The sequence below is a fragment of the Delphinapterus leucas genome, chromosome 12 (assembly GCF_059928025.1).
Source record: "Delphinapterus leucas isolate spDelLeu-1000000601 "Yukka" chromosome 12, BTC_Dleu_Yukka2, whole genome shotgun sequence".
NCBI lineage: Eukaryota > Metazoa > Chordata > Mammalia > Artiodactyla > Monodontidae > Delphinapterus > Delphinapterus leucas.
In genome coordinates, this window is record NC_143140.1 from 18,261,954 (window position 1) to 18,283,645 (window position 21,692).

Genomic DNA, 21,692 nt, shown 5'->3' on the forward strand with positions numbered 1-21,692 from the left:
GGCGGCAGGCTCTGTCTGATGGGGACAAGTTCCCCCACACTGACTGGCATCCTGTTGTACCTGAAGATTTTCTCTATCCACCCTCCTTCCCTCAGACACCCTCTAAGTCTCTGCCTTGATCTTGGTGACATGAGCCTGCTTTGTGCTGGGTCCTGAGGTCAAGGAATATTATTACACTTGAGAAAAATGGACCTTGGACCTGGGGCTTTTCTTGCATTTTTAACAATTTATGAATGTGAGGTTGGTACTATGATAACTGCACATGTCCTAATAATCTTTGGACTCTTTGAGTAAACACAGAATAAAGGACTTCAGGATGTATTAATTCAACTTTGAAAATGCCTAAGATTAAGATCCTTCTGGCTAAGGCTAAGCAGAATAAGAATTTGGGAAGGAAAGAAACTGAACCCTTAATTTCTTTGCAATTTTGCTTAAGAATTATGAACTTTGATATCTCAGACTTTAGTTTACAAGGAAGTTCAGGGGGATTTAATATTTGCTGCTTAATTTCTCCCCAGATACCTGGCAAGAGAGGGGGGTCCACCATATTGGGTTCACTGCTTAACCTTTGGTGAGTTCTGTTGGATGACCTAGCTGGGCCTAATTTGGGATGAAAATTGGAATAAGCAGCAGTGATTTTTGGCTTGAGGTACAGCATGGCTTCTAGGAACAAGAGCTGGACTATCTTCTCATGATACCAGGAGGCTAATGGAACAGTAATATATGGGATTCTTACATCATGAACTTGGAAGCAACTCTCTTGCCCCTGAGCAACAGGAACTTGATTATTAAGCCCAAAGGATTAAGAAACCAAAAATCTGTAAATGGTGGAAGAAATCTTTTCTCCTTTCAGCATTCTGTTTCTCTCACAAAGCAGGACTTCACCATTTTGCCAGTGTTGGGAAAAGTAGCTTCTGTCCTTCCCTCTACCTCCTTATTCCTTCCTCCCCAAGGGAGGAACAACTGTTCAGATTGTTGAGTTGAGGGGAGAAAGGAACCAAGAAGCATGCCCAGCTTAAGCGAACTCCAACAGGACAACCCAAAAGAAAGGTGGGTGTTTTCTGCTCTGCTCCTCTGTCCACTTGGGTTAGGCCTACTTTCTGAAGGTAAGTTGGAAACGCCTTCCTTTATGTACTGTCCATAGAACTCAGTGGGTCAGAGGCAGTGATTCTGGATGTGTGTGATCTGCAGACCTACCTCTTCCTTGAGAGGTCATACCAAGCTCTAACTTGGGAGAAAAGAACTAAGAAGCCCAAATGATACTATTTATCCAAGCCAAGTTCTTCAGTCCAGGTGATTATAATAATAATATAAAACTGATATTTTGGGCTTCCCTGGTGGCGCAGTGGTTGAGAGTCCGCCTGCCGATGCAGGGGACACGGGTTCGTGCCCCGGTCCGGGAAGATCCCACATGCCGCGGGGTGGCTGGGCCCGTGAGCCATGGCCGCTGGGCCTGCGCATCCGGAGCCTGTGCTCCGCAACGGGAGAGGCCACAGCAGTGAGAGACCTGCGTACTGCAAAAAAAACAAAACAAAACAAAACAAAAAAACCGATATTTTGACCTCTCTCTGTCTTTTACTCCTCGAGTCTCTCCAGGTTTGGAGCTAAATAAGAGTGTGAGCAATTATCACCCTCAGCTCCCAGCAAATACTAATGGCTGATATTTGTTGAGTAGCTAGTATGTTCCAGACACTATGTTAAAAGTTTTACAGGCGTTGCTTCATTTAATCCTCACAACTCTATGAGATGTGCACCTGACAGAGAAGAACACTCAGGCTTAAAGAGCTGAAGTGACCTGCCCAAAGCTACAGGCAGCTAATAACTGTGGGTTATCCCAAACATGAAAGTGGATTCAGCCAGTTGACTCTATTCTATCACATATTGACAATTATCTCTTAATGCTTAAGGAAAAGATGAGAACAGAGCTCCAGTTCATCCTGGTTGCAGAAATTAGAAAATTATGGGCTGTCAATCTGTCGTGAATACTTTCTAAAGCAGGTCTTTCTGAGATCTGTCAAGCTGAGCTGCTGCAAAGGCTTGTCTTAAGCTAAATTACAATAAATTGCTTCGCACTTTTCATTTCTGTGTTCTTTATTCATTTATGATACTAATTTCATATCTATGATTTTTTTTTTGACATGAATTCCGAAGAGTCAGTATGGCTAGATCCATCAACTGGTTCCCTGATTCTTCATTGAACTTCTGCTATGATATGAGAGTATTTTTAACATGTAATATCATGGGTAATTAACAACAATAGTTGATAGTTCCTAATACAGTCTTGTATAAAATGATTAAATATTGTCCTATTAGATTCCCTTTCATCTTAAAGAGCTGCCCTAAGCCTTCATTGGGATTTTGCTTCAACTTTTATGTTTTAGCCATTCACATGAGACCATTTTAATGGTCTATGAGATATCAAAACTGAGTGGCTTTATAACCATAAATATCAATAATAAAAATCAGTTTAATTTTAGGCTACCAATTTGATAATAATCTGAAAATTCAATGCTAAAACCCATAAGCACCTCAAATTTTTACACATATCCCTTCTTAGAGAAATAAAAGAATAAGACTGAAGAGCAGGTAACTATGATAATCACATGAGAAACATATTTTGGGCTTTAAGTATATTTAAGGAAATACTTCTACAATTCTTATCAATGAAATGTATCCACAGTAATTCTGAATTATTTAATTATACTTTAATTCTATATTAGGGCATCATAAAATGCTTGCCTTTGAAAGAAAACGTTAAAGCGTGTAAAATGGAAGGATGTGGAGACATCCCTCTGAGGCTTCCTTCTCAGGGACTTGTCGGGGTATGTTTTTACCTCTGAGATGGGTTTCTCATACACATCTTCCCCTATGGACTTCTCCTGGGCCAGGATGGCATCTCGGTGCAGGACCCGCAGCACTTTCTCTGGCTCCGCAGACCCGTAATGAGCCTCCAGAACCTCAGGCTTGGTTTTCTCCGTCTTCAGCATGTGGATCACATCTTCCCTGGCCTGTGGTGGAAAGTGCAGCAAGGTCAGACGGTTGACAACATAAATCCTATGCCGGGCTCACAAAATCAACACGGAGTTTATTGAATATATTCCTGTCTCGTCAGGGCTATGGGCAAATTTACTGGGTGTTTTTTGTTCGTTCTTTTTTTTTTTTTTTTTTTTTTTTACCAAAAGCAGATTGGCAAACAGATACTCTGCTTCAGGTTGCTAGGAAGCCGGCAAGCAGAAAAAGGGTTTGTGCTAATATTAACTACATAAAAAGTGCTTGATCTAAGTAGCAGTGATTCTGAGAAGGGGGAGGACTGCTCCTGGGGACACTTAGCCCTTTTTCAGTGCACATGAGGTCAATGACAATTTAAAGTTTTCTAGTTTTCTGTTTATGCCCTCAATATACAGTATTCAAATCTGGCTTTAAAAAAAACCCCTGCTCTCCCCTATTCCGGTTCTAACTCCGTGTATAATTAACAAAAACAGCCTTTATTAGTGATTTCCTGTTTCCCATCAAGTGATTCATTTTGCACAGAAACACATGGTTGGGAGCTCTCATGGTGCTGGGCTGGGCTTCTCAATCTAATGTATTCCCGCTGAAGGTGAAACTTAACTCCTGTAATATCCACACTGCCAGTCAGAGTCAGGTTGGTGGGGTCAGAGTTGTTCTTTTGGTTTATTAGCAAAACTTTAGTGTCTTGTTGAAGCTCTTGAGAAAACCACATGATTATAGGCTTTCAATCACATTGACTGTGTTTCCCATCACATAATGCAAATACATCTGGATGTATTTTCTACTCATGAGGAATGATGAACTTTGTAGTTATGACGGAACTGACTTTGACCAAACGTACTCCCATCTGGTTGTATACTTGTTTTTCCAGTAATGGTGATGAGTATGAAGTACCCTTACTTCATCCCAACTTGTACCAAAGAACACACTGGTGGCAACAGAATTTCAGTCTGTGACGATGGAATAGAGTTTTCCCCTGTGTTATGCTAACTGGGGGTTTTAAATCATAAACCTGGCTCGTTATCACAGTATTCTAAACAAGGGAGCTAACTAGTTAGCCCTGAGACAGGACCATTATAAAGTTTGTCTTTTTTGAGATTTCTCACTTTTATTGCTTTTTCGTAGTCTCCAAATTCATCTAATTCCAAATGGCTAAAGACGAATTTATTACAGAAACGTCACTGGACTGGAATTTGCAAATTTTCCCTATGTTGTCTCTGCCACATATACATGTGCTCCTTTCAAGATAAAAATGGAAAATATTAATTTTGAAGCAACCAGTGGTTTGGAATTAGCGAGAAAGTTAAAGTCAGAAAATAGTTGAACGGAAAGGCAATGTGTTTCCATGCAGGGCGAAAGGACGAAGCACAGACACAGAGTCAGGCTAGCTGTACAGTGTCTTTGTGCAAATTAGAAAGAGGTGCCCGCTTCTTCCAGAAGACACAACCCTGAGTCAGAGTGCAGCCTGCCTAAGGAGCAAAGAGTGGGCTGTAGTTCACGCCTATTCAGTCCCTCTGCCAGGCACCCCTATGCAAGGCACAACTCCACATCTGTGTATGGTGACCCTGTACTGAAGGGGTCCAAGGTATGTCCATTGTTCTCAGTCTTCAGGCAGACAATGTAAACAAAGAGCTTTGCAACTGTAAATAAGTAGCTATTTTAATTTAAAAGTTTAAGCTATCCACTTTAAAAATATGTAAATATTATTGGTATCTTTCTTTTTTTTTTGCGGTACGCGGGCCTCTCACTGTTGTGGCCTCTCCCGTCGCGGAGCACAGGCTCTGGACGCGCAGGCTCAGCGGCCATGGCTCAGGGGCCTAGCCGCTCCGCGTCCCGGACCGGGGCACAAACCCGTGTCCCCTGCATCGAAGGGCGGACTCTCAACCACTGCACCACCAGGGAAGCCCGTATCTTTCTTTTTAACCAAATCTTTCTAGTTCTCTTGGAAGAAAACGACTGATGTGAAACACCTATTTCTTTTCTCCCTAAAAAATGTGCTTATGCTTGAACTGTGTTGACTGTGTTATGCCGCATATACCAGACATTTCATTCTGAGTTCAATTACCCTAGACGCCAATTACCAAAGAAAAAGAGGCTATGGTTATGTAACACTGTGCATTATGTATTTAGAGCCACATTACTCTTCAGGGACTAACTAAAAGCTTTTTAATTGCTGTAATAATGATCATAGAAGGAAGACGAATGTTGCCCATAAATCACTACTATTGAGAATAGTTTACTATAGTAAATCAAATATTCATATTGTGATATCTGTTTAATCAATGGAATAATAAAGATGTGATCACAATAAATTTTTTTCATTACTTTAAACATGTGATTCAATTTATGTAATTAAGATCCTACGTTTTGGGGATAAAACCACTTTACGCCTCTGAGAGTCTTGTTAATTTTTGTAGAAAAGACTGAAGTTCAAAATGTAAGAAAGTTCCTATCCTTGAACGTTACTATTTTCACTCGGAAGTTTTTGTTGTTGTTGTTGGTTTTTTGTGTTTTTTTTTTTTTCTGCGGTACGTGGGCCTCTCACTGTTGTGGCCTCTCCCGTCGCGGAGCACAGGCTCCGGACGCGCAGGCTCAGCGGCCATGGCTCACGGGCCCAGCCGCTCCGCGGCATGTGGGATCTTCCCGGACTGGGGCACGAACCCGTGTCCCCTGCATCGGCAGGTGGACTCTCAACCACTGCGCCACCAGGGAAGCCCCCACTTGGAAGTTTTATCACAAGCAAGGAAAGTCTTAGGGTGCTGGGGAGCTGCTAAATAGGCCACTGTATTTACGTAGATGTAAAAGGACACAGAGGGAGGAATACTTTGAAGAGGGCTCTAGAAAGGGGAGAAAAGGAGGTCATAGGAAGAAGAGACAATGAAAATGTTCAACTGACTTAGTCCTGGTGATGGAGGAGAATAAATAGGAGCTTAGGGTATAGAAGCAGACACAGAGGGGTCACAGCCTTCTCTTCCATCCTACCTGGTTCCCCTTTGTGCCAAGGGAGACATACGGACGCCCAAAACAAAGATGTGCCTGCAGAATTGAAACTGCAACCCGTGGAGCAAGGGGTTGTCTCAATTGGCTGCATAAGGAGCTGATTCCAAACACAGGGGGGCAGCAGAGGGCCGCTGTGCAAAGCCTGGGGCCGACAGGTGAGTGTGTGATCCGTCTCACAAAGTCAAGGGTGGGTATCTGGTCTTTGCTGTGAAAGTAGGGATGGGGCGACAGACACAGGACAGGTGGAGGCCACACAGGTGGTATAGTTCAAAAGAAGGCTGAATCCAATCATCCATTCAATAAATATTTGTGCACATTCAGTACTGGAGATATAATTGCATCCTGAAGCATTGAAGTCTAGGGAGAAATAGACAATCAGTTGAAAGTCACTTACATTATAACATGACAAACCTTGGGATGGAGGAGATACAGGGGGCTAAGAACTTGGTCCAGAAGAACACTTGACTTGAATCTGAGCTGACGGAGGAGGCTTCCTGGAGAAAGTGACCCGAAATCTCACAATAAGTACTTGAGCCAGAGAAAGAGGGGTGGAGCTAGGCTAAGAGTGTTCTTGGCCAAGGGAAACCTGTAGGCAAAGGCCAAACTGAATAGATTTAGATGCATGGGCTGGGGCCACAGGAGGCTGAAGTGATAAACAACGGGCAACTCATGAAAAGCCTCTAAACCAGGCAGTGAGTTTGCATTTTATCACAGAACAGCAAGAAGCCTTGGAATTTTTAAGCATCGGGATTGTGACACGGTCAGATGGTTGGAAAGATCATCCATCTGCTGTGTTAAACACAAAATCTGAATCAGCAGATCTGATGGTGTAACCCAGGAATTGTGATTTAAAATATCTCTGCAGGTGATTATGAAGCATAGCTGCACTTAGAAACCACTACTTTAGGCCAATTCAGCACCAAAAGCACTTAAAATGTCTGCTCTGTTCAAGGTTCCCAGGAGGCTCACCTGATTCCCGGGGACTTGCTTGCCCCAGAGGTTTCTCCTGTTCTCACTGTGTTATCAATTCCACTGGTTCTTCTTCACCAAGGAATCATGGTCACTTCAGACCAGCAGCATAAACTAGGAGGGTCCCCAGAAACTGGTGAAAGTATTTGCTACCTCTGTGCAAATGAGGGTGACCAACTGTCCTGGTTTGCCTGGGACCAAGAAGAACAGAATCCCACAAAGCTGGACTTCTGCAAATCTGGACAGTTCCAGGCAAGATGGGACGAGTTGGTTATCCCAGGGCAAACACGGAGTAGTCAGGAGACTGGATATTTCAAAATGTCCCTGCATCTGGCAGGGCAGCCATGGTGGACTTAACTGTACTCAGAAACTGAATTTCACTGACAGTGTTTCCAAAACTTAGCTTTCTTTACAGGCAAAACTCCATCATTGATGATTATGCCTAGTGACAATCTTAACTATTTTTCAAACTTGTGGGTTTTTTTAATCTTTGGGAAAAACCCATAATGAGTAGGAAAGAATGCTTAGTTCTTATGCCCATGTGACATAGCTGTTCTACACTCCTAAAATGGGTACATGTCTAACTTTGGGAGGACAGAGGAATCAGAATGAGCTGTGGAACTTCAAATTAAACATGGTGCATCCTCTTGAAGCACTCAGATTACTTAAAGACTAGGGTAGGTGGTAAGTAGTTTAAAACCCTTTCAGAAGATTAATACAATATTAATATTTACTTGAATGTTTAGGACAAAACACAAGACTTAAAAAACATTTGCTTGAGGTGGACAGCTTGGGACAGCTTCTTAGACGATGCCACCATGATCCCCAGACTGGCAGTCCACTCACTTAGGCTGAGAGGGAACACAGCCAGGTGGGAAGTTTGAGAAGCCTGCCCCTAACTATTGACATTGCACACCTCAAACAAGACATTCCCTGCCAAGAGCTGTTGACCTTGAATGGAGGATGCATTTTTTTTTTTCTTTTTGGGCACGCCAAGCAGCATGTGGGATCTTAGTTCCCCAACCAGGGATCAAATCCACAACCCCTGCAGTGGAAGCACGGAGTCTTAACCACTGGACACCAGGGAAGTCCCTGGAGGATGCATTTTGAGGAAAGAATAAATTTGTTTCTATGCTATGGAAGAATCAGAATGTCACGGTTTCTAAACACCATCACTTCTTCAAATTATTCAGTTAACCACATAAATATGGTCTATTGCTGCACTGAGCTAAGGAGCGCTGGAAAAGATGGTCCTGGAATACCAACATATGCCCATTCTGTAAATGCCTTCCCATTCTGGGAACTCAACTCAATGTTCCGTATCTGTTTAAATAATGTAATTTATTAGTTTACTTGCCTATTTCTTTCTTAGGCTGTGAGCTGCTTTGAGAGCAGGGACTGTGTCTGCAGCGTCTACTAAAGGGTGCCTGCCCACATTATAGGCACTCAGTAAATATTTGTGGAAATAAATGTAAAATTAAGTGATGTGAAGTCAGAGAGGCATAAACTGCCGCTGAAAATCTCAGAACAACCTTAATTATTTAGCTTTGTTTAAAAGAGTTAAACAATTACATTTTTCAACTTCTGCTCTTTCATCTGACGTTCTTGTCTGCAATATAGGAGTCACTTTGTTCTTCTCAAGTTTATTCCGAAAAGAAAATATGTAAACTGAATAAGGAAAAGCAGTACATTCCACTAGAATGTTACAACAGGAAACAATCTTTAAACCTCATACAAATTGAATTATACTATTTACCTTAGTTAGGTAAAATGGAATATTATAAACGTATTGGAAGAAAAAAAGCTAAGTAATTTATGATGGCATTAGCTATTATTATAGAAATTAAACCCATTTTTTTGCTCCTCAGTGTTAGAAAGCAAAGTTAACATAATTAGTGACAAAACAACATACAAGGAGAAGATTCAGCTGTGGTTAGTTTAGAGGGCCATTGGGGCTAAAAATGTGTCTTTAGGTTTTTTCTGGAGAAATTTCTCTCCACAACTATATGGTTAATAATAGCCTAAAATTCTCTATACTGCTTGTTCATTAAAGATTACTCCTTTCTAGCACTTCAGACCAAATATTATCTAAAAGAAAACTTTTATTAAAATATCACAAGCAGATGCTGTTTTTCATATTAAACTTGCTTTTATTAATACCATGATAGCTTGAATTTTTAAAAGTAAAATTCCTAAAAATCCCAATTATGTTTTTTGCAGAAATAGAAAAATCCATTCTAAAGTGCATATAGAATTTCAAGGGACCCCAAAGAGCCAAACAGTCTTGAAAGAGAACAAAGTTGGAGGTCTCACACTTCCTGATTTCAAAACTTACAACAAAGCTACAGCAATCAAAACAGTGTGATACTGCCATAAATACAGACATTTAGACTAGTAGAATAGAACAGAGATCCCAGAAATAAAACCTCACATATATGGTCAAATGATTTTCAATCAGAATGCCAAGACCATTCAATAGAAAAGGATAGTCTTTTCAACAAATGATGCTGGGAAAACTGTATATCCACAAAGAATGAAGATGCAAAATAATGAAGATGGACCCTTACCTTACACCACATACAAAAATTAACTCAAAACGAATCAAAGACCTGAATGGAGAACTAAAACTCTTAGAAGAAAACAGGGGAAAAACTTCATAATATTGGATTTGGCAATGATTTCTTGGATATAACACCAAAAAAGCAAGCAATAAAATAAAAAATAGATAAGTTGAACTACATCTAAATTTAAAACTTCTGTGTATCAAAGAACACAATCAACAGAGTGAAAAGCAACCCACAGAATGGGAGAAAATATTTGCAAATCATATATCTGATAAGGGGTTAATATCCAGAATATACAAAGGACTCCTATAACTGAACAACAACAACAAAAACCCTGATTTTAAAATGGGCAAAAGACCTAAATAGATGTTTCTTTTTAAAATTTTACTGAAGCATAGTTGATATACAATATTATGTAAGTTACAGGTGTACAATATAATGATTCACAATTTTTAAAGTTTATACTCCATTTATAGTTATTATAAAATATTGACTATATTCCCCATGTGGTACAATACATCCTTGTGGCTTACTTTATACCTAATAGTTTGTACCTCTTAATCCCCTACCCCTGTATTGCCCTTCCCCACTTCCCTCTCCCCACAGGTAACCACTAGTTTGTTCTGTATATCTGTGAGTCTGCTTCTTTTTTGTATATTCACTAGTTTGTTGTATTTTTTAGATTCTACATATAAGTGATATCATACAGTATTTGTCTTTCTCTGCCTGACTTATTTCACTTAGCTTAATGCCATTCAGGTCCATCCACGGTGTTACAAATGGCAAAATTTTGTTCTTTTTTATGGTTAAGTAGTATTCCATTGTATGTATATATTTATGTGTGTGTGTGTGTGTGTGTGTGTGTATATATATATATATACACACACATATACACACCTTCTTTATCCATTCATCTGTTGCTTCCATATCTTGTTAGGTTGCTTCCATATCTTGGCAGTTGTAAATAATGCTGCTATGAACATTGGGGTGCATGTATCTTTTTGAATTTGTGTTTTTGGGTTTTTTCAGATACATACCTAAATAGACATTTCTCTAAAAATATACAAATGGCCAACAAGCACATGAAAAGACACTCAATATTGCTGATCATTAGGGAAATGCAAATCAAAACCACAACGAGATCCCACTTCACATACATTAGGATGGCTATCATCAAAACAAACAAAAAAACAAAAAACAGGAAATAAGTATTGGCAAGGATGTAGAGAAATTGGAATCCTTGTACACTGTAAAATGGTTTAGGCACTATGGAAAACAGTATGGTGGTTTTTCAAAAAATTACAAATAAATTACCATATCATCCAGTAATTCTATTACTAATAAATTACCATATGATCCAGTAATTGAAAGCGGGAACACTTAGGTTTATAGCAGCATACTATTAGCAATCGCCAAAAGGAGGAATACAACATCTATACTCACTGACAGATGGATAAACAGATGTAGTATATACATACCCTCCAATATTGCTCAGCCTTTTGAGAAAAAGGAAATTCTGACACATGCTACAACCTGGATGAACCTTGAAGACACTTAGCCAAGTGAAATAAGCCAGTCACAAAAGGACAAATACTATTCCATTTATATGAGGTACTTAGAAAAGTCAAATTCATAGAGACAAAGGAGAGTGGTGGTTGGCAGGGACAGGAGGGAAAGGAGGATGGAGAGCTATTGTTTAATGTGTACAGAGTTCCAGGTTTGGAAGATGAAAAACATTCTAGAGATGGATGCATGGTGGTGATAGTGCACAGCAAGGTGAATGCATTTAATGCCAATGGATTGTACACTTAAAAATGGTTAAAATGGTAAATGTTATGTATATTTTGCCACAATTAAAAAAGAAGTACCACCTTGTTCACCCCCGAAAAGTTCAAATAAGAAAAGAAAATACAAACCATCCCCAATCCTTTATCTAGAGAATACCACTTTTTTAAAAAGGTAAAATTCCATGTAGAAAATTATAAAAGTGCAGTCATGTTTTCTTGTGATTAGTTATCTGAACATGACAGTCATCCATGGATTTAAACACATTTTCTTTACTTATGTGGTTTTCTTTTTTTTTCTTTTTTTTTTTTTTTTTTGCGGTATGCGGGCCTCTCACTGTTGTGGCTTCTTCCGTTGCGGAGCACAGGCTCCGGATGCGCAGGCTCAGCAGTCATGGCTCATGGGCCCAGCCACTCCACGGCATGTGGGATCCTCCCGGACCAGGGCACGAACCCGCGTACCCTGCATCGGCAGGCAGACTCTCAACCACTGCGCCACCAGGGAAGCCCTCTTCTATTTTCTTTTCTACCCACATTGGGATATTAATAGCAAGACACCTGCTGTGTCCCGGATTAGAAATTAGATAAGGCCACAGGTTCCCCCATTCAGTGCTGTGGTTCTGCAGTGTATAGTTTCTTAAGTTCCAAAAGACTACAGGCTTTTGGTTCTGTGCTAATAAAGACCTTAGGCAGAGCCCTTGAACTGCCTACCCCTACATGTAATCAGGTCCGACAGACAGAGTCCAGTTTTCTGTGCACTGGTTGAGAAGCTGAATTCCGTAAAACGTGGGAGAAGTCATTGCTGAGGCACAACTCTGTGATTGTTTTCTCACTGTAGTTGTTTACCCAGCTGCATGAATTTAACCCCATCAACGTAAACCAGCTAGAGGAGAGAGACCCAAGACAGATACAGCATCTGTACCAGACCTTGCACCGATAGCTGTATACAGACACCTCTGGTCCAATTCTGCTTATTTATGTAAATTTTCTTCACCTCCTTACTTTATCCTGTGATTGTCTCCTTCCCGTATAGTCTCTAGAAGTATTTTTCAAGCTTGAGTGAAATCCTTCCATGTAATCTTGTCTGGAGGACTGACTGGCTGGGTGGCCCTGACACAGGGCTATTTGCATGAGGAACCCCGGCTCTTCCTGGGAAAGAGCTCATTCCAGAGGAGGAAGGGCATCATTTTGGTTGAAGGACAATGGGGCAGGGTCAGAGGGGAAGGGTGAGTCTGAGTGCAGCACAGCGTCTGTCACTCCGACACCCTTCCAGCCCAGACGCCTCGACCCCCGCCTGAGTCCCAGGGTGAGGGACTGTCGTAAGAGAGCCCAATAAGAACTAGAAGAATTGGTAAATTAGAATTCAGCAGTCGGCAGGGAAGGCGGGAAGGGGCAGCCCTCTCTATCTGGCATCTCGCTCTCGGCGTACACATCAGTCTGAGCCGCCTCTAAGTAGACACCAACTGATGTACACGGAGGAGAAAGCCCTGGGTCTCACACAGCAGTGCTGGCTGTGGGCTGGAGGGGGGAAAAGGGCCAAGTGGCAAATGCCAAACGGTAGCCTGGAGCAGGCTGTGCAACACGTGTGGGTCACCCTCTGGGGACTCCCTGCGCATAAGGGGCCTGGCATCCCACAGAGCAGGTGAGGGCACAGGGAACGAGAGGGAGAAGGTAGTTTCTTTGATCTTATTTTCATCCTCTGACTGGTGAGGGCTGGGAAATATAAGTAATACTCTTTCAAAAGAGAAGATATTTCAATCAAACAAGACTACACTGTCTAGAAAATATTTATATGTAAGGTTTATTTGAATCACATAACATTAAATTCCTTAGGATTTGTTGTGTTTTTTGAGGTATTCATTTCAGCCTCTGACCTAAGTGATTTGTATATTTGTAGCATACATTTGACCAACTTAGAACAAGTAGAGTTTAATTTTTTGAACAAAAATACAAGAAAATCTCAGCCGCTATGAACCTACAGGGCATGTCACACTGAATATTTACTTTTATAAGTAATTGAAAAATATTTACTTTAAACAACAGAGTTGTTTATCTGTAGGGGTTTGGGAATAGGATGAATTCCCAAACTGAATTCATTTAGAATTCTAATGAATTATGAAGTCCCTTTCCTTTCAAAAAAGAATGTAATATACATAAGTTAATGTCTTTCTGAGAACTCAGGGTCGTCATTCTGAGTATCAGCTGTTCTGGTGTACTGAAGATGTTTATTGTAATGTGCTTCCTTAACCCACTTGTTTTTTGTCTTTCTTTATTTTTTTATTATTTTTGGCTGCATCGGGTCTTAGTTGCAGCACGCAGCCTCTTCGTTGTGGCACTTGGGCTCTCTCTAGTTGAGGCGTGCAGGCTCTGTAGTTGTGACATGCAGGCTTAGTTGCCCTGCAGCATGTGGGATCTTTGTTCCCCAACCAGGGATTGAACCCACGTCCCCTGCATTGGTAGGTGGATTCTCAACCACTGGACCACCAGGGAAGTCCCTGTCTTTCTCTTTAAACAAGTTGCTGATGGAAACTGAGAGCTAGTTTTTTGCTTATTTTTACTCCTGCTCAAGAGAAGCAATGTGGTACAAACAGCAAGCACTTGGGACTCTTGAGTTAGAAACATACATCAGCACTACTGCTAGTGTGACTTGAATGAGTTAGCTTCTCTGAACTCAGTTTCTTCATCTGTAAAATGGGCACAGCAGTAGTTCCCTCACAGGTTTTACATGAGCTGATGTATAAAGGTACCTGGCAAATGTTAGCTACCCTGCCCTTTGGCAGCCAAACAGACATATTGTGGCTCTACTAACGTGACCTTCAGCCACTTAGCTCTGAACTTCATCTTCCCCACCCTGTAAGAGATTGAAATATATGTGAAGTGGTTAATATAGTGCCTGAAATACTGTGGATGCCCAATAAAAGGCAATTTCCTCTTTTTTCTTTTCTCATAGGAGTGAGTTGACTGATGTGGAACAGCTGGATCTATTGGGCAACACAGCGAAAAGCCTTTCCACAAACTGCATCAGTAAGTCAAAGGCTAAGGCAGTTCTCCTCAGCCCTGTGGCTCTCGATATCCTGTGAATCCCCGGACCACTCATAACAGTACCTGCAGTACCTGTGCCACAGGCTTCACAGACACTGGCAGCCCCTGCTGGCTTGCCCCGCGCCTCCGAGCCCCCTGCACTATTTGTTGGTGTGCTTTGAAGGAGCAGCTCCTTGCTGAATTCAAGCATTTGGACTCCACAGTTTACGCGAGAGTCTGCAGTTTCTTCATCACCCCTGCCAAAAGTTTATGTTGCAGCAGGAATGACTTAACAATTTTTCCTAAACTTTTCTGAGTATTCTATTTAAAACCTGGCATCAGTAAGAAACAATGTCAAACAGCACATCTTGTGCTAGCACTGAGGCTGGAAGCATTGCCTCTAAATGAAGGTGCAACCAAAGCCAAGCCCTCTGATTTAGGAAAAGAAAGTAAAAGTAAGTACAAAAATAGAAATGTTGAGCTTCCCTGATGGCGCAGTGGTTAAGAATCCACCTGCCAATGCAGAGGACACGGGTTTGAGCCCTGGTTCAGGAAGATCCCACGTGCTGCGGAGCAACTAAGCCCGTGCGTCACAACTACTGAAGCCCATGCATCACAACTACTGAAGACCAAGTGCCTAGAGCCACAACAAAGAAGCCACTGCAACGAAGAGTAGCCCCCACTCGCTGCAACTAGAGAAAGCCCTTACGCAGCAATGAAGACCCAACGCAGCCAAAACTAAATAAAATAAAATAATTAAAGAAAAAAAATAGAAATGTTAATTTTTTAAAAATTACATCTTTGATATTTAATAAAATTCTTATGAGTTCCTAGTTGGAATGCCCTTTTTTAAAGAAAGGAGACTCCTGAAAAAGGCACAAGATTTCTGTACTGTTTGTGATCTTTTTTTTAAAAAATAAATTTATTTATTATTTATATATTTATTATTTTTGTCTGCGTTGGGTCTTCGTTGCTGCACATGGGCTTTCTCTAGTTGCGACGAGTGGGGGCTACTCTTCGTTGCGGTGCGTGGGCTTCTCATTGCGGTGGCTTCTCTTGTTGCGGAGCACCGGCTCTAGGCATGCGGGCTTCAGTATGTGGCTCGTGGGCTCTAGAGCATAGGCTCAGTAGTTGTGGCGCACGGGCTTAGCTGCTCCGTGGCATGTGGGATCTTCCTGGAGCAGGGCTCAAACCCGTGTCCCCTGCCTTGGCAGGCAGATTCTTAACCACTGCGCCACCAGGGAAGCCCCGGCTAACTGCTTTTATGGACAATATTTGGCATTCTGGTGCCAAATCCCAGATTGAAATGCCAAATCTACCCTTTTAAAGTGAAAATGTAGTTGATTACATCTGCTTATACAATTACCAAGCTTTTTTACTCTATTGGACCACATTCAAAAGGTTTTTATCAAGAAAACCTCATGTGTGCTGTTACCTAAGTGTCAGTGTTTAGGAACCATGTGATGCTCCGTGATTTGAGAATAGATGTAAAATGTGTAGCCCTGCCCTTTCTGTCGCCTGATACTTCCCTAATCACTGTACTTATCACTTCGTAACCACTATTGCTCGTTTTCTCCCTTCCCACAAGACTGGCAGCCCAGGGAGGCCACAGCCTCTTGTTCTCTTGTGTCCCTTGGCCCCTAGCACAGGACCCAACTCAATAAACTTTTGTTACATGTATGAGTAAAGTGTGTGTGTATGTGTGTGTGTTGTGTGCGTGTATTCTCCTTATCCAACAGCAGTGTCCTGTGTTTCCCCTTTTCTAAGCATGTCTACTTTCTCTTTTGAGGACAGAATAGCTTCTTAAAAATCTACCTTTTACCTTTCACTACACAAAGCTTAGACCCCAAAAGATACTGGCTTATTACTTCCTTTTATGTTCATGAAATTCCTGTCAAATCTCGCCATGATTCAAGGAACAAATAGAAATGAATTACAGTAGATTCTCATTATCTGCAATAGTTGTTTTCTGTAAAGTTACCACAAACAGTGAGTTAGAGAACACGGAATCCTTGCTCTGGGGGAAATGCAGTTAGGTTCCCACAAGTCTCTCATCACAATATTTTCATCATCCATCAGTATATAACCTTGTTTTATGTGTTTCTTTCTTTAAAGACAGATGAGTGAATGAATGAATGAATGAATAAATGAATGATGAATGAATATACATGAGTAGTTATCTGACTTTGAAGGGGGAAAACATTTTCTCTGAAATGACAAAGAAAGAGATTAGAGATTCTACATGTGAAAAAAAATCGTAGCCAATTAAATGGCCAAAAAACATATTTGTAACAACTATGACAGACATAAGGTAACTATGCTCAATTATAAAGAGTTCACAGATTCAGTGAAAAAAAACTCTAAGGCTCAATAGAAAGTCATAAATATACAATTTACTTATATATAAAATGTTCATTAGGAAATAGTTCAACTTAACTAACAACTAAATAAATGTAAATTAAAGCAATGGTGAGATACCGTTGCTCAGCCTTAAATCGGAACACATTTTAGAACTATAATAGTCATTGTAGTGAGAGTTTGATTAATGGGCATTTTCATAGTTTTGTTGGGAAGGTTCTGGAAAACAATTTGGTAATAGATGCGTACAAGAGACCTTTTCATTGAGGAGTTTAACAAGAAGGACAGAGATTTGTGCATGAGTATGCTCATTATGATGCTACTTATAACAGTGAAAAGATTGGAATCAATGTAAATATTCAATGATAAGGAAATATTTGAATAAAATATAATACTTCCATAAGATAAAATATTTTACAGACTTCAAATAATGTATTTCGAGGGATGTTGAATGAGGTGGGAGATGCTTATAACGTTTTTCAAATTTGTGTGTACACCGTGCTTGCAATTATGTAAAACAAATATATGTGAAGAAAAATACACATATATTCACAATTGTTCTTTCAGGATGTTAGAATTATGGGTGATTAATGTTTTTCTTTGTAACTTTTAAACATTTCTAAATCATTGTTTCTCAAACTTTTTTCAGTTTTGTGCTTCTAAGGAGACTTTTTAGATATTGTTTTCCTAATCTCTCCCTTAATGAAACTTTAATGTACATCTGTTAATGTACTGTGATCTTTCTGAGGTGCACAAACCATTATGACATTTAAAATTTCTTTATCCCTCTCTAAGAACTAATTTTACCCTGTTGGGAAGCTCTCATTGAGAATACATATTCTAAATGATCTACATTGAACTACTTTTACTTTGATAGTCAGATAAAATGTTTTTTAAAAGAAAGTTCCAGAATGGGTAGTATCAACTCAGAGGAATAAATCTCTAATAGTAGAATTTTTCCTACTCTGGTACCTGAAATTTTGAAACAATTATCTTTTTATCATGTCTAAAATTGCTTATGTAAGTAAACATGTATTCCAACTAATATGTCTGGCTCTATATGTGCAATATGAAACTCACATATTTTTCAGGGAAGGATAGAGTTGAATTTAATAACAACCAATATTTTAATTGCACCCTGGTGTGAACAAAATTATTGTCATGGGTATTACTTATTTCTCTTAACTCCATTCTACAGATGAAGAAAATAAGGCTCAAAGAAATTAAATAGCTTGCCCAAGGTTACATGATTTGTAAGAAACAGAGTTATCTGATTTCAAAATATTTATTCTTTCCATTACAAGTTGCTCTGGGGGTCAGTAACAGTTTTCTGTGAGAATATGATATAAACACAAAGCAAGAGAAGGCCCTGGAATGAAACTCACTGGGTAATATTTCCCATAGTAACATTCATCCACAAATGGTACCACCACCATCTGGTCCAGTTTCCCCACACGATGTAACTTGATTCGCTTGCCACGATCTTGCCAACATTTTTTGAGCACTGTCATCTTTTTAGTAACTTCCCTAAAAATGTCACATTTCTCTCTTCACGCCAGGGCATGTGAGGTCGGTGAACCCAGTCCTGCAAACTTCCTTCTCTGACTCTCCAAGACCCCTCCACTGCTGCTGGGAGACGGCCCTAGAGCATGACTTCTTGCAATGTACTTTGAAGTAGATAAAATATGCACTCATGGACATCTGTCTGTTATTTCCTGCACTCACAGCTTTGTTCTTCTTTATTGCCAGAGAATTCTATGGATGATGTCACTTTTCTCTGAAAAGAACAGGCCATCAGAGCTTTTCACTGACATAATTAATTATCTGTAGCTTGACTCTAAGCCAGAAAATTCGCAAGGCACAGCCCCCAAAGAATTAACTCTACTGTGCTTGCTATTCTTAAACTTTTAAAGAGACAGGGTACCCTATCTTTTTTTTTCCCAGACCCTGATAATGGTATTTTTGTTCAGTGATATCAAGTAACAGAAAGTGAACCGGGGCAGTATTCTATGATTTCACAAGGAAGACCTCCGGTTCAATAGGCAGCAAACTCAAAAGGTCGCTACAGATCAAGTATACAAAGCAAAGCTTTTAGGGCTTAGTCTTAAATGCTACAGGACTGCATCACAATTACTGAATAGACTGGGGGATCCTGTGAATCTGCAGCCAAAAAATGAGATCTCAACCAAAGCTAACCATGTTAAATTACCCACAAGGTGAAAAGCTTCAGTTTACCAGCCACAAAAGCCTAAAACATCACTGTATTTAAACTTTACAAGATATAAGAAGTTACCAGAATGACTCACATATTTTGAGTTTTCACCTGTGTCTTTATATAGATCTAAGGCAAATTAGCCAGTTCATCAGAAAATGTCGCCATCCATTCTGCTGGGTTTATGAGATTATGTAAATGAGCTATTACTTGTCTCTTTAAACCTGGGGCTCTGTGGGGAATGATCAACACGGCGCATGTCATAACATGGTGGAGGGTCTGAAAGAATCAAGGCCCTGAGTTCTGGGCCTGCTGTTCACTGGCTGAGTGATAACATAAGATGCAGGAAGCCTCTCAACTTTCTCAACTCTAGTAGAAAGAGCAGTATCCTATCTAGCTCAAAGAATTATCTAAGACTGCAGATTTGAATGTGTATATAATTATGGCCTCCCCCTGAAAGGAATTGTTACTTATGGCCTCTTTTGCTGCCTTGATTCTGCATAAACCAGTTTAAATTGGGCTCTCTCTGGATTAATTTAATTTAGTAAATTATCTCTTTAGATCTACTGTCAAAATTCCTAAAGATTTAAACTTATAATGTAATAAATGTTGATTATTTTTTAAAGATCAACATTACAGAATCAACAGTAAAGAAAAAGTGAAGGTGTATGCCACTTTCTCCCAAATTCCACTCCCCAGGGCTGATTCTATTAATAATTTGAAGTTGATCTTTTCAGGATTGTTTTTCTCTATAGATACATAAATGCAGATGTCAGCACAGACACACTTTCTCTGTCTCTGTCTCTCTTTCTATTGCTCTCTGCCTAATATTATCGAGCATTTACTATATGCCAGAAAATGTGTAGAGTGCTTTGCAAACATTATCTTGTTTAAACTTCACAGTAACCTTAACAAATAGGTACTATTATTATCACCATTTTGTGGACGAGGGATCTGAATTGGTACAAAGAAGTTCTGTAATTCGCCCAGCCTGTGTGGTGGCAGGATGCAAATCTAGGCAGCCTAACTCCAGAGCTGGCAATCTTAATATTATACTTTATGGATTCCCCCTACGTACCTATCAATATAGAGTCTCTCAAATATGTACCACTTTATTTTTTTATTCTAATAGAATGGAAAGCTCAAGAAGAATGAAATTCTATTGATGCTAATTCTCGTTTCACCAGAGCTAACAGTTATGTCTTGCTTATTTGTTTTTCAATAACTTGACTGTCTTCTTTATTTATACATGTCCAGCTGTCAACTGAGTCTTTTCCAGTTTTCTTAATTCTTTTTGCCTGAATCTGTAACCCAAAGTTTAGATCAAACACTAATACCCACCCCCAAAAAAATTCCAAGGGAAAGACCAGATAATTGCGTTGGACTAGAATCCACTGTGTTGAATTTGTTTGAAATAAACATCTCTACTGTGATTATGCCTGTAGTAATTAAATAAAATCTTTACCAAACATCTCTTTGATTTGTCCCGTTACCTTCTCTGGATGAAAGCTGAAGGACGTGGCTACTGCTTCTGTTTCCACTAACATCAACACACACCATAGATGGAGCAGTTAATTAACTCCTTCCTTCTTCCTTCCCTCCTTCCTTTCTTCTTTCTATTTACTGATTTATTAACTTAACAGCTCCGTGTAAATTTATTTTGCTAGTTGTTACGATGAATCCCACATGAGGAGGACATAATCCCATTCTTGCATGACTTTATAATCCACTAGGAATGAAATTTGGGAAGTTAACTCCTATAGCTAATTATTCATCAAGCCACCTTTTGAAAGGAAGGATGGGAGGAAAGTTCTAGAGCATGGGATAGCATAGGGAAGCCATGAGAAAGGATTAACTTTAATTTCAGTTTTTTGACTAACTTAAGTGGCTCCAAGTTTTAGCAGAACAGTTGATTCATAGAATTGCAGGAATTTAGAGTAGGAAAGACCTTGAACCCTTTGATTTACAACTAAGGAAACAGAGGTTCAGAGAAGCCAATGATTTGCCCAAGAGATACAACTGATTGGCTGTTGATTATATATTAGTACCCAGGTCTCTTGATTCTCAGACCAGAGAGCTCTCCACTTTACTAAATCACTAGTGAGTACATGGCAACAATCTCAAGTAGGAATTAATCCATATGCTAATTAATTAGTTTTTTAAATGTGAACTGAGCAATTTTTTGGCCAGATCAATTTTTTTTTTTTTTTTTGAGGTACGCGGGCCTCTCACTGTTGTGGCCTCTCCCGTTGCGGAGCACAGGCTCCGGACGCGCAGGCTCAGCGGCCATGGCTCACGGGCCCAGCCGCTCCGCAGCATGTGGGATCCTCCCGGACCGAGGCACGAACCCGTGTCCCCTGCATCGGCAGGCAGACTCTCAACCACTGCGCCACCAGGGAAGCCCCTGGCCAGATCAATTTTTAAAATAAACATTTGAATTCTATTGGGCACACTTGAAGGAATCTTGGCATGCTATAAAATCAATGCCATAAAAAAGTAGTTGATATTTCTCTGAAATTTGATTATATATTCAAACATTATTTGTCCATTAGCAATAGGAATATTGATGCTGAGCTCAAAAATATTGGATTCAACATTTTTACCTTAATTTTCAGATCAGTGAGTACATGTATTTATTTACGCATTATTTACAGCATGCGTCTTCCCATGTGCAATTCCTACATCAACCAATTTTTTTATAGTCCTCTTGAGAGAAGATGTTGGAAAAACTTGACTTTGTTATGTTTATCAGCAACTACTGCCAATAACCAATCA

The 21,692-nt window shown here is 40.1% G+C and overlaps 1 protein-coding gene across 3 annotated transcripts in view; it reads right to left on the bottom strand.

The window, feature by feature from the left end:
• The window catches only part of FILIP1 (filamin A interacting protein 1), a 195,143-nt gene that overhangs the window by 63,278 nt on the left and 110,173 nt on the right, over positions 1-21,692 (bottom strand). For all 3 annotated transcript variants that reach the window (XM_089921748.1, XM_022590352.2, XM_022590353.3), the window contains one exon: positions 2,835-3,008. In XM_089921748.1, coding sequence (XP_089777874.1) covers positions 2,835-3,008 — 174 coding nt within the window. The remainder of the gene's footprint in view (positions 1-2,834; positions 3,009-21,692) is intronic.